Below are 13,335 nucleotides of genomic sequence, written 5' to 3' on the forward strand. Positions count from 1 at the left end.
AAATAGAGTCAAGACAATGTTTGCCTGCAGAGCGTTAATAATGAATGATGTATGTGCCTATCGGGGGATCATGCGTGACTGATATTCCACCCTCAACAAAACACCCATTTCGTATACCAATGTTTGTTTGGGCTAGGCGTATGCTATTAGTCGTTTCCTTGCTAAAGGGTTCCTTCCACTACCAAAAAACAATTCGTGTACGGTTCTGCTCATTGGGCAATATATGACAACTTGGAACGTTGGCAAATTACTTCCAAAACCAGATTCTTCACTACAACGTTATTGCATAATACAGTGTAGCGTATCACGATAGCAGAATTGTTTCGAATACTTCCTTGTTTCTTTGCATGAGAGAATTCGTGAATTAGGACCGGCTGACTGCCAATGATTCCAAAGAGTTTTTGAACCAAACCAACTCCTACAGGCAATAAACTTTTGGCGTTTCTGGTTGAAAGAGGGTAGTATATTTATGCGAGACTCATCTTTTGGTGGTCACTCTATGGCTTCCAGTGTCGTGTTTGTGGGTTTGGTCGTCTGATAAGACTCTTTTACAATTGAGACTTTACCTACTAAATCGGTGATAAAATCTACATCTCATTTCAAAAAGGGGTTTGTCCCAAGTGATGCAACATTGTTTGCCTCATAGGACAGAAGGGTCAAGTTGCATAGAGCCTTCACCACTTTTGTGTTATTTCCTGAGCTTGAAAAATTTATGTTGGCAATTGAAGTGTCATCTCGTCGTATCTTTCGCGATATAATCATCAAATTAGCTTATCCGAGTACTTCAAATTTTAGTTCTTGGCTGTGTTGATACAAGGAAAAAAAATTTGATACCTAAAATCTTTTCGAGTCACGTAGAGATTATGGGATTAAAGACCAAGGAAAGGCTTTCGACGAGCTATAGAAAAGATACCTTTGATATTGATCACATTTCAACAATATCGGATAGTGATGAGGAAGTTCCAAACCTAGATGAAAGTAGTGAAGAAGACACTTTGGAAAATAATGAAGAATCAAACTTGAAAATCACCAAGAGCAGCAAAAGTACTCAGCATCAAAGGAACGACTTCAATGGGAGCTTTGCTTTTGCTTTGAATTATAATGGTGAAGAGGAAAAGAGCTTTGATGGATGGAATTTTGAGGTAGAAGGGAAGGAAAGCTCTATAAACAAAGACGTAGATCTTGATAACATAATCAAGAGAAAAGGAGGACTTTCTGGCAACATTTTGGAATTGGAACGCAAACATATTGAGCAGCAAGAGGTGCAAGGAGGGAGCCATAGTTCCGATGAAGAGCTAGCTTTTGATGGTTTTGGGATGGGGGTTTCCCACAGTGAAGTCACCGAACCTAGCGACACTGGCAGTGATAATGATACAGAAACCTCTGCTAGCAGTGACGACGAATCGGGCGCTGTTCACCAAGTTGAGGACAACTCAGATACCCATTTGAATGTTGGCACCACTTCTGAAAATAAGATAGATGGTAATGAGATAGCAAGCGAAAATGCGGACTCTCCAGATGCTATAGCTAGCTATTTTGCTTCTGATGAACAATCGAAATCTCTCCAACCCGAGCATCAAAGTTTTCAATCACTCAAGCTTTCGAGACCAATTTTGAAGGCGTTATCAGTTTTGGGGTACAGCAAACCTTCTGCAATTCAAAGTGCTTCAATACCTATCGCTTTGTTGGGTAAAGACATCGTTGCAGGTGCGGTCACGGGATCTGGCAAAACAGCAGCTTACATGATTCCTATTGTTGAAAGATTACTGTACAAGCCTTCCAAGATGCCATCTACGAGAGTCATTGTGTTAGCTCCTACAAGAGAACTTGCTATTCAGGTGGCGGATGTGGGCAAGAAAATTGGTCAATTTGTCAATGGATTGACATTCGGTTTAGCTGTGGGTGGCTTAAATTTAAGGCAACAGGAGCAGGAATTGAAAAAGAGGCCAGATATAGTTATTGCAACCCCAGGACGGTTGATTGACCACATTAGAAATTCGGTTTCTTTCAATGTAGATTCCGTGGAAGTTCTTGTGTTTGATGAAGCAGATAGAATGTTGGAAGAGGGTTTTCAGAAGGAGCTCACTGAAATTCTTTCTCTTCTCCCTTTGAACCGTCAAACAATGCTCTTCTCGGCGACAATGAACTCAAGAATTAAATCACTCATTCAGCTTTCTCTCAAAAAACCAGTTAGAATAATGATAGGAGCACCAAAGGCGGCAGCTTCTGAGTTGGTTCAGGAGTTCGTGAGGATCAGAAAACGTGAAAGTTCAAAACCTGCATTGCTGTTCAGCATTCTTTCTGAGATGGACGGTATACACAGCAGAGTTATTGTGTTTGTGTCAAGGAAAGAGATGGCACATCGATTACGGATATCTTTAGGCCTTTTGGGTCTGAAGGTTTCTGAGCTACATGGTTCATTAACACAGGAGCAAAGGCTGAAAGCCGTTGTTGACTTCAAAAACTTGACTGTTCCAATACTCATTTGCACTGATCTTGCAGCAAGAGGCCTTGATATACCCAAAATCGAGCTTGTCATAAATTTCGACATGCCAAAGACATACGAGATCTATTTACATAGGGTTGGAAGAACTGCTAGAGCAGGTAGAAAAGGATTGTCCATATCCTTCGTTGGCGAAAGTTCTCAGGACAGGAATATAGTGAAAGAAGCCATCAAACAGGTTGAGACTGAAAATGCCGGAAAAGCCATTGGAAGAAATGTTAGTTGGGAAAATGTTGAAAAGATTCATAGCATTCTGCAAGGAAAAGAATCTGTTATATCCGATATTTTAAATGAGGAAAAGCAGGAAAAGGAGCTTCTCAAGGCCGAGCAAGAAATCAAAAAAGGCGAAAACATATTGAATTTTGAGCACGAAATTAAGTCAAGACCCAAGCGAACCTGGTTTATGACCTCACAGCAGAAGAAAAAGGAATCAGACAAGCTGAGTTTGGAAAATCAGAAAGATAAAAAACTGAACAGCAAGAAACGTAAAGCGCTAGAAGCACAGGAAAATTCTGAACGAGTCTATAAGAAGACAAAAAGCGATCGCTTACAATCGAACTCCTCGTCAAGGAAACCGAAAAGTAAAAGTGGCAAGCATTAAGGATATACATATTAGGTCGCTTCATGACATCAATTGAAGTAGAACCTGCTATTCATGTCAATCATATCTTTTGATAAGTCTGGTTCTTCGGTGCTCACGAATGCATTGTTGTCATGAGCCACCTGATCAATTCCTTCGATTGCAAGCTCAAGGAATTGTGCTTGTTTTCTTATGCTCGAAAGCCAGTTAATCTGTTGCTCCGTATCATGTGATAGTCTTGTCGAGTCTGAAAGCAGCATCCGGAGACCATCCAACCAGATATACAAGTCATCGATCGTGTTGACATAAAACGAAAACAGTCCGTTGCTTTTGACTCTGATGTCTATCCGATTGACCTGCAATCGAGAGTCAATGCTAATCAGATTCGAGCTCTCGATGATTCTCGTAAGTGGCTGGTAAGTAATATCCGAAATTTGACTGAATTCAATCTTTGCTCCATCCTTATCAATATCAGGTTTTTTGTCTGGCTTCTTAGAAAATTCTTTATAAAGAATCGCTTTGTGATTTGTGGACAATATAATGAAGAAGTAAGATGAGGATTTGCTACTTCCGTGTGGATTCATTGGGTTTTCTGAGAAGACCCAGGTCCCTTTCGAAAGCATCATTAAATGTTGATCCTTGACAAATTCAATTGTCTCGTCGTATATTTTTCCGTTGTAGTCATCACTATTTTTCTGCCACCACTCTTGACAATCTTTTGCTATCTTTTTCATTTCAATAGGTTTGAATGTATCGTAGTCAATGTTTCTAAGACTACATATTGCATCTTCAAATTTTGTAACTTTCACCAGATAATGAAAGTAATCGAATAGGTGAGTCACATGATGAAGCAATACAGGTAAATCATTTGCGTCGGCTTTGGATGAATCCCAGAACCTTATAGAACACAGGAAGAGTACTTCAAAGAGCTCTTCACTAAATTGGATTGGCATACTAATAAGCCTGCCGTGCGAGATATTATCAGGCTCCATTGCTGAGGTGATCCCTTTAGCTAATTCAAACAAAGAGCATGGAGGCATCCGATTCTCGAATAGTTGGTGCTCGGTAAACTGCTTTTTGAAAGCCATACCTGGACTGGAAAACAAGGAAATGACATGAACAGCCGACAGTAAGGTCAAGTTTGAAACATCACCCAAATTCTCCTGGCTGTTAAGTGCTTGTTCAGAAACCTCTTCATAACTAAGTCCTTCATTGAAATGCATTACTGCTATTTGAACGTTGCTTATGAGCTTTGAGTGCGTGCTATCATCGGGGTCAATCGTGCTGTTCAAAAGATATGTGTGAACGAGCTTCGTAATCTTCATAAAGTGTTTCCAATTTTGATTCCGTGTCAACTCGTCCTCATATACAACTGGAATCTTGCATAGACTTGAAAACGTGTTTTGTTCCATTAGCTTTGCCACGAATCTGGTCAGGAGCTCATCATTTTGCATCTCAAAAAGACGTAGTAAGAATTTTGAAAGTATACCAACGATGAGTAAGATACATGTTATATCTGATTCAGCTAGCTTATGACAAATCAGTTCCAAGACAGAGGGACCCGCTAACATGTGGTCCATTATTGAGATAAAGGTCGATTTTCTGCCCTGAAATGGACCTGAAAGAAAGTACAAGAAAATAGTAGCCAGTGATCTGATTAGCACCAAATCCTCGTCAGTAGTTGGACAGACTTTCATTAGTGATTGAAAGATACTCAGTGACAGATACTCGTCTAGCAATTCAGATTGTGGGGAGCACTCAAGAATCTTGGCGAGCGTTTTAGTGAAAGTAATGCTGTCATAATTCTCGTTGTTTGAGGCAACACTAGATAGCATTTTAAGGTACTTTTGGGCCATCCTTTCGTCTATACCTCCAACTTCCGATTGCAGACCTTCAAACTCGCTAAAAATCACATCACAATCTATTGACATTTTGAAGAAGTCACTTTGCTCACCAAAAAAATATTAGATGCAGACTGTTCATTCCCATAGAGTTAATGAAATCTTTACTTTTGGAAGACCCCAAAACATTTCACAGAATTTATACCTCTTTGATCTGAGTATTACTCCCTTTTTAACTGAAATTTGCATGACAGCAATATCAGGTACTTTCTCATGGTCGTAATGACCGATTGATTAGCATGCACTAGTGATAATAGCGTGAGTGGTCTTTGATGTCACGTTTGGCTGTTTTGGAGCGTTTGATATTGCGGAAACTTCTCTAGGTGCAGCAGGATATCTAGTATGGTTTTCCTTTCGTACTGATCATGTGACGATCTCAAGTTAACGTTTCTGCTCATGCCGCTATGACGTGATAATGGTAAGTGTTCAATATATCTCATGTCAACTAGTGGTAAATCCCACAAAACCCGGCCATTTTGCCTTCGACTTGATTCTCCTATGCCGTTTTGTGTTTAGTATTTGAATCTGCGACCTATTGATCTTTGCGGACTAAAAGTGAACAATTGGCTTCCGTACCTATATAGCTTCACTTTTGAAATGAATAGTAATTGCATTGCCATCAATGGACAATTACAAACTTATTACCCTACAAGCATTTTATGATGTATATGAGGAGAAATATGCATATTAGCGACATTATGGCTCTCTATTCATAAAACACACTATATCCTCAAGAAGGATTCTCGTTTTGTGAAGTGCAATCGTCGTCTTGATTCTGCAACCTTTGCTTTTCAGAGGCTTTCTCTTCGATGAGATTGTTTCGCATCACAGCCTCCATACGAAAATCTTCTTCGGTCGACAACATGTTGACGCATTCCCAGATTCGCTGTCCTGAATTCTCGTATCCTGTGACCTCACTCAGTCTATCTCTAAAATAATCAATGTCTCGCATTACTACTGCCTTTTCAACAGAATCTTTGAACCCTATTCTTGTGTAAATGTCAATAAGGGAGTGTTCGTATCCTCTGAAAATGCTGGATAGAACACGGACGTATTGCTCCTCAGGCAGATACCTTTGGAGAACCCTTGCAATTGTTAATGTCTCCTTAACTATGGTCTCCATATATTGATGCACATGTTGATGTTGAAGAAGTTTGGACCAATTGATTGATTTCATTTCAATTGCATGAACGTTGATCCTATCCGTCATCAGTGTTATTAGCTTGTCAAATATCTCTTCTTGATGATCATGAAAAATTTCTGCTACCTTCTGAAATTCTTCTTTGATATGGGCGTCGGTCCTTGGATACTTATTGAAAAATTGTTGAAGATACGGTGTTAAAGAAAACATAAATCCCACAAACTGGGATGCAACGGCGAGGTATTTGGGAGTAATGTGCTTTAGCCCTGCTGTACGTGTAGCTTGGGCCCCTAAAACAGCCTGGTGGCATTTCGAATTGACAAGTCTCAAAAACTCAATAATGTAATTATCGTTGGATGCACCAAACTTCATCTTGACTAGCAGGTATTCTTTTATCATTTTGAGAATGTCTGAAGTAATCTCAGGTACTATTATTGACTTTCGATCGATCACTATTGTTTTTCTTTCATTTGAAATTATCTGTGGTGTTTCTGACGTAGATATGGCACTAAGAATTGAATACGGCTCTAGCCAAAGGCGATCGTCGAAATCACTGGAAGAAGCACCTATAATTTCATTTAGAAGCACCTGCGTTGTAGAGGAAATGGTGCATTCTTTCCACGTTTCCTTCTCTATCAGTTGAGATGCTATTCTCAGTGTGGTCCGGTGAAACTGTATATTAAATTTTCTAAGTTGGTTGGTCATAACGTCCTGCAGCGCTGACGTTCTCGAAGCACCACCTGAAATTAGCTCACATTCAACCAAGAACATTGCATTGAGGCTGAAAAATCTCATGAAATACTCAAGCGAGACAGAGGAATTCTGAGATTCACGAACGTTAATTATTTTCGCCATGCGTCTTTGCGTTATGTCAATCGACTCCGCTATCGCATTAGTCAAGTCGAAGTCCAAGGCCATATCTGGTTGATATTCCGTAAGGGAAGGGTCCAATGCAGCCAATGCATCTAATGCCATCCCCAATAGGACTTTTCTGTGAGTAGTCAAGCGACGTAAGGCTTCTGAGAGTTGTGTGTATGTTTTCGACAACAGGTCTTCAAATTCGCGAGGTGTCATTGTTTTCACCGTACTGGCCAGTCCCACTGAGCCATTACTTTGTGTAGATGTGCTCTTAGTGCCATCCGAAAGTCCTGAAATGCTGCCTTTTGTAAACTTGTCTGTATTTTCTGCAGGCAAATTGGCACGAATTATGCCTTTAAGTTCCAATAGAAACTTTTCTTGATACGTACTGAAAGCAGCCTTTAGCTCGCCACATCTTGCAAGACCATCTGAATACTCCTTCAATCGAGAAATAAAGTGCTCATCGAGATGCTCGTACTCCAAATTGATAGTGATCGCATCTGGGTTTTTCCCACGGCTCAAATTTTGATCTAACCTTCTCAACGTTTCGGTTTGTGAAATATGTTCGTAGTGGTTTCGGAGATCATTCATCAATGTGTCATTGAACATTTTCGAATAGGATTTCCCAGTATCAGCAATCAAATTGACAAGTAGTTTTTTCAAAGGAGTCAAAGCTGAGATCCTGTTCATATCAAGTAGCTGAAATGGCCATTTCTCAGCTATCGAGTCCACCAGATGATGTGTAGGGTTATTTCCCCGAATTAAAGCAAAAACAGAATCTGCAAGTTCTAACGCCTTGCCGTAATTGGCATTATAGTATGATGTCTCAGCCATATCTGCTTGATGCAAAATGGTGAAGATTTGAACCAAAGCCTGTTCCAACTTCTCAACATTTTTCCGCTTATGTGTTAAATCCAGTATTTCCATTGCTCTATTTGCCTGAAATTCTTCCACTGTTTGAAGTCGTGCGTCCAATTTTCGAAGCCTAGTGACTAGATTTTTGGACTTTGCGGTAGTATTCTTTAAATCATCAAGAGCGCTAAAGAAGGAGCCAGAAGATTTAGAAATTTCCCTAATCAACTGAACTTCAATGATGTCCAAATAGGACGACAAATTCTCCTGTAGTTCGTCACTTTCCAGTTTGAGTTTCTTAGTGCCGTCTGAATCGAAATCAGTTGTCTCATCTAAGATCGTTTTATTCTTGAGAATTTTAGAAAAGACTTTGGGATCATCCAGTCTGAATTCACTGTCAAAATAAACTTCTGGGATGTGAGACAATGAGTTCTGATCTAAGTCAGCTTCCTGTCTTTCATAGTCATCATATATGAACTTCTGATGTACAGTGTGTTCTTTAGTTTTGGTTTCCTCTTCACCTAGTCGACATATTAAAGCCTCGAGGGTTGATGCTGTCAACGTCTTATTCTTTTTGAACTTGAGATAGTCTTTTTCAATGAATTCTGAGTGCATCTTCAACTGAGGGGACTTAATCTTTTCAATTTTTGTTAAATGAGTACTTGGTATATCCCTGTTGGTGGGACCCTTCAGGTTCACCAGAGCTTGTACACTGCCAAGAAGAAGCTGCCCGGAACTGGTGCCTCGCTTATTGTAATTTATATTTTGGATAAGCTCGAAAATCGAGTTTTTTCCCAATGGAGATATGCTTGTTTCAGATAATGTATTCACGCCTAGCAGTATTGAAGATTCATGCTTTTGAGCAAGAGATGATAATGAAGAAGCAGAACCTTGATGATGATATGCCGCTCTCCAACTTGTAAATGACTGCGAGCCAGTATGGTCATGACCAAAACTAACAAGGTCATCATTCAGTCCTGGGGACGTATTACTGTCGATTGACTTTGTGATTCCGCTTCTTTCGTCAGTTGCCTCTACGTCCATGCTAACCGAGATTTGATTTGATGGCGAACTCCTACTTTCAATACCCAACTCGTTTGCCATTCCAATTGACTCACCAGTTGTGGATGACTCAGTAGAAAGCATAATTCTTTAGTATATCAACCATACGCTGTTCGATATTGAATCCTTGAAGATCCTCAAAATGCAAAAGTTTTAGACTCAAGAAAAGAACTTCAGTTGTCAGTTCGTAAATTGTACAGATACACAAAGAGGCACACTGGATTATGTAAGATTTTTTTTCACCTTGCAATAGCGCTTTATAACGTAATATATAGATAAGTATTTTTTAGCACGAGATCAAAGCGCAGCACTAAAAGTTGCAAGTCAAACTGGTCAACTCATATAAATAGCAAACGTTTGAAGTTAGAACTTATTTTGCCTTATCGGTTCTCTGGTATCGTAACCAGATATGTGCGTGGTGTGATGACTCTGGCTAGGAGCTGGGCTGCATTATACCATTCCTCAGAGGACAGGGCTATCTTACAGCTCTTAGTGGAAGAAAATGCTGTTGCCTTGTGAAAAACCATCACATAATACCTAGATGATGTGCTTAGTCGCAAGATAGTATTAGTACTGTCATCCTGGTAACATAGATGAAGACTGTTATGGTTTAAGTGAATGATTATGTAATCATATGGATAATTAGGTAATTAACTAGAATTAATTATCTAATGATATTGAAGATGTTCTTATGTGAAACAGACCATATCGCTAGTTGTGCAAATTCTACAAGCTCACTGATTGCTATTTAAATACAGAGGCAGTTCTTAGCCGCGAGTAACAAGTCGCGGTGTGCGACAAGCAAGGCTATTTCATGTATTGTCTGATGATTATTTGATAACATTGAACTGTATGCATTAGTATACGTCACTATATATGAGTTGTTGCAGGACCACATCCTCCGAAAAAGGTGTGAATGTCGAACTGGAAAGACCTGTTGTGTGAATAATGGCTTTATTCGCTTTGCTAGCAGAATATATGTGTCTCCTTAGGTCATGGGAGTTAAGACTATCGTGATAACTTAGGTTCTTGAGACAGATCAGCTAGGCTTTGAAGCACGCTATGCTACAATCCGATACAATGATTCATATCTTAAAACTACATGAGGAGTGGAAAGCTACAACGGCGCAATATTAGGAAGGCAAAAATAAACGAGCTTCTGCAGCCAAGAGACTATTTAGATAACTGTTTATGGTTCCGATACCCACCTCCCACTATGTGAATGGACGTCGATGGGTTATGAGCCCTGGGGGCTGCTTTCGGAACATGAACAAATTATCAGGTTTGTATTAGTTGACTTCAAAATGCAATTCAACTCTCTTGGGTGGATTTGACTAAATGAACTTCATCTTGTGGGTTGCTGGCAAATATTCTCATTGACTTTGTTTGCCAGATAATCAATTATTCTACATGATGCCGAAAAGCAACGTAGCCTTCATCAAATGAATGTAAGCGTTTTTTGCATGAAAATGACTCTTAATTGCATCCCTGACTGTGATGGACTCACCAACAATCAAGATCGTTGTCAGCTATTAAACTATGAATGTCGAGACCATCAAGAACCTCAACTTTCATCTTACGTATGATAGACTCTAATTTGTGTCAGGGGCAATCCGTGCTGAACCTCACAACATAGAGCTGGCTTTAGATAAATTCAATTTTCCTGGCCAAAAAAAGTGGAAGCTGAATATCTCCTCCCCTTTGGAAATTTGTGTGGCCCTTTTTTTGTTTACGGGCCAAAAATTAGTGCAAGCTGAGCGTTTGAATTTCAGTTCGTCCCACCGAGTTTGCTTTTGAATATAGGCACCGAATGGTCCAACCTATAACCCCAGACCTCTCTGCTAATAGGTATACTATCAAAGCACTTTCAAATAACTGAGCACCAAGAAAAAGAAAAGCAACAATCGTTTCTGAAAAAAAAAAACCTTACAACTGTTATATGCGTAGAATGTCAACAGAAAAAGACAAATATCATCGAAACGCTCTTTTCCAGATCAAATCCCAGAAAGAGTGCATTTTGTAGCTGATAGATTATAATGTGACAACGATGTTATGCATAGAGTGAGTCTTGTATCAATCAGTTCAAAATCGATAATGCCTGCCATTTTATCTCGTGGAGAAGAAACTCTTCTATTTCGGCTCCAAAAGGGCTATTTACTGTTGAGATTTTGTTTTGATAAGTGTAATGTCTACAGTCAATGTTCTTCCTTCAATAGTGTGACTATGTATCAGATAGTTAATATCTTTGGTATACCTAAGTCCCTCACTTATAAGTGGGATATGACACACCCTTATATATTATTTGGTTAGTCTCAAATGTGATTCAGATTTGTATCATCTGGATCTGATGCACATACTATGCATGTGCTAAGACCCACAAACCTTCATATCAGGATAAGCCGCACAGCCATGATATAATCTACGACTATCTTATCTCAACATAACTCCACTTCATAGATACTGGCGAAGAAAACATAGTTGGATAATAGCGTTGCTTGTTTTTGATAATGTAGTCACGCATTTATCCCCGGTTGGACGCTATGCAGCTAATAAGTATGATATGAAGAATAATTTGATGATGCATCTCTAATTGATTTCTAACACTAAAAGTACAATACGAGAAACTACATCTGTATGACCTCATTCAAGATTCATTGCATTTTACGATACAGGTACCAGATAGCTCGGAAGCAGGAATCGTGATGAAAGCGAATATTATTTCCAATAACTAAACTTAATACTGATGAAATCGGCTTCCAAGATTATATCATGATATCACGGGACTATATCACCTCTATGTATTCTTCGACAAATATAAGTGCCGGGTGTTGCGTGAGCTTTTGTTTGATTTATGAGTAAGATATAATAGCATCGGATATGAGAGGGGATAATTTACCTTTAACACTCGCACGACTATCCTCAATAGTTTATTTACAACAAAAATTTCCAACAAGATCAAAAATTCAAAAGCTGGCTCATTAGTCTGATAATCAGAAATAAACATTCCAACCGTTTATCCTTGCTCTTTTTTGAAACAACCTTAATCGTGACAGTGTAATTCCTGTCGTCTAAGGACCGCGTGCAAACATCATGTCGATTGTCAGATTGTTGGTACTAATATTTATCTGTCACGAAATTCTCGTATTTTGGGATGCTAGAAATAAAGCCTCCTTTGCTAAAGTCGTCGCATAAATCGACAGACTTCACGCAACGCACCGTTATAGCTCCTTCCAGCTCAAGTCTGTGCGCTTGGCAATGGGCACTTGCCAGTTGAAAAAGTAAAGGATCTGTTTCATAAAAGAAGCATGGATTAAGCGTTGGAATGTTCATATCTGATCAATTGACTAATGAGTCTGCTTTAGAGCTTCTGATATTGTGTCGAGGAAATCTCTTGTGAGTAAGTGCTCAATGATTCCGTACAGAAGTATATAGGTGACATCTTTTCATATCGAGCATGAATTAATTTACATCATATATATTTGAGCCGCAAACCTTTCAATCCGAAATTAAATGCATCATTGCATCATCACAGCATAACTTACTGGTCAGAAGCGATTAATGAATTTCCAGTGCTGGAACTGTTATCTGCTCGACTTTCGAGCTGCATATAGCTAAATCGAGTATTTTAACTCAGTGATTTCCAAGATAAGACCAGATCTATATAATTGTTGCTCAAGGTCATGCAGCCCAGTGGCCAAATTATTGTTGATCTAAACCTCCCTTGCTTGCCATGCACGTAAGTTCCCATTGAACATTACTTGGGATTTCAAAGACTGCAAGTAGGGGTACAACTGGAAAGGTTAATACTGTTTAATACCCCCTATGAACCCAACATTAATAAGCACTGGCTCAAGACCAGAGGGAAAGGATGGTATGTAATTACCAAAAATCGTGAACTCTTCGATAATGAATGCTATTCCGTTCAAAGATATGTCGCAGATCAACTAATACGAAAGATTACCATAATACGCATCACGCTACTGCGGGATACAAAATTGCAAGCTAAGGGATACATAAGAGAGATGCGGAGGGGGGGGGGGGGAGTTGCCACGAGCAAGCTTAATTGCTGAAATTCATCTATATCGTAGGTACATAAATCGAAGCTAACATTTTCAGCGAAACAAAACTATTCCCGATAACTAAGCACCAATAAGCTCCCCTTTGATAGACGTTATCTTTGGGTGACCTGACCCCTCATATCACACTATTCATAGATATGCAGAAGGGCTGTTGCTTGTATCAGATCGAAGAAAAAAAGCGCTTTAGGAGCTACTACATAGGTGTTTTAGGGGTTGGTAGGAGTGTTGAGTGTTCATTCCAAATTGATTGACTAGTGGGTTTCAGCTAGAATTTGAATTTCATATTAAGGTATGTCGATCAGGGAACATCTGTGTGTATTGATGCCCAATTAGCCTCTACGGAAATATCTGCTTCTATA

At 39.4% G+C, this 13,335-nt stretch overlaps 3 protein-coding genes across 3 annotated transcripts; 1 reads left to right on the plus strand and 2 right to left on the minus strand.

Moving 5' to 3' along the window:
* Positions 1-863: 863 nt before the first annotated feature.
* On the plus strand, positions 864-3,104 carry KL928_000249 (uncharacterized protein; the record flags this gene model as incomplete). The annotated part of the gene is made up of 1 exon (XM_043202971.1): positions 864-3,104. The coding sequence occupies one exon, from the start codon at positions 864-866 to the stop codon at positions 3,102-3,104; it is 2,241 nt and encodes a 746-aa protein (XP_043062144.1).
* A 29-nt stretch (positions 3,105-3,133) lies between these two features.
* Positions 3,134-5,014, minus strand: KL928_000250 (uncharacterized protein; the record flags this gene model as incomplete). Its single annotated transcript, XM_043202983.1, has 1 exon — positions 3,134-5,014. The coding sequence occupies one exon, from the start codon at positions 5,012-5,014 to the stop codon at positions 3,134-3,136; it is 1,881 nt and encodes a 626-aa protein (XP_043062145.1).
* Positions 5,015-5,714: 700 nt separating this feature from the next.
* KL928_000251 (uncharacterized protein) lies at positions 5,715-8,981 on the minus strand (the record flags this gene model as incomplete). Its single annotated transcript, XM_043202994.1, has 1 exon — positions 5,715-8,981. One exon carries the CDS (start codon positions 8,979-8,981, stop codon positions 5,715-5,717), a length of 3,267 nt encoding a protein of 1,088 aa, XP_043062146.1.
* Positions 8,982-13,335: the final 4,354 nt, after the last annotated feature.

The sequence above is a fragment of the Ogataea angusta genome (genome assembly GCF_019207475.1).
Source record: "Ogataea angusta isolate 61-244 chromosome Unknown 61-244_NODE_1_length_1302399_cov_90.877568, whole genome shotgun sequence".
Classification (NCBI taxonomy): Eukaryota; Fungi; Ascomycota; class Pichiomycetes; order Pichiales; family Pichiaceae; genus Ogataea; species Ogataea angusta.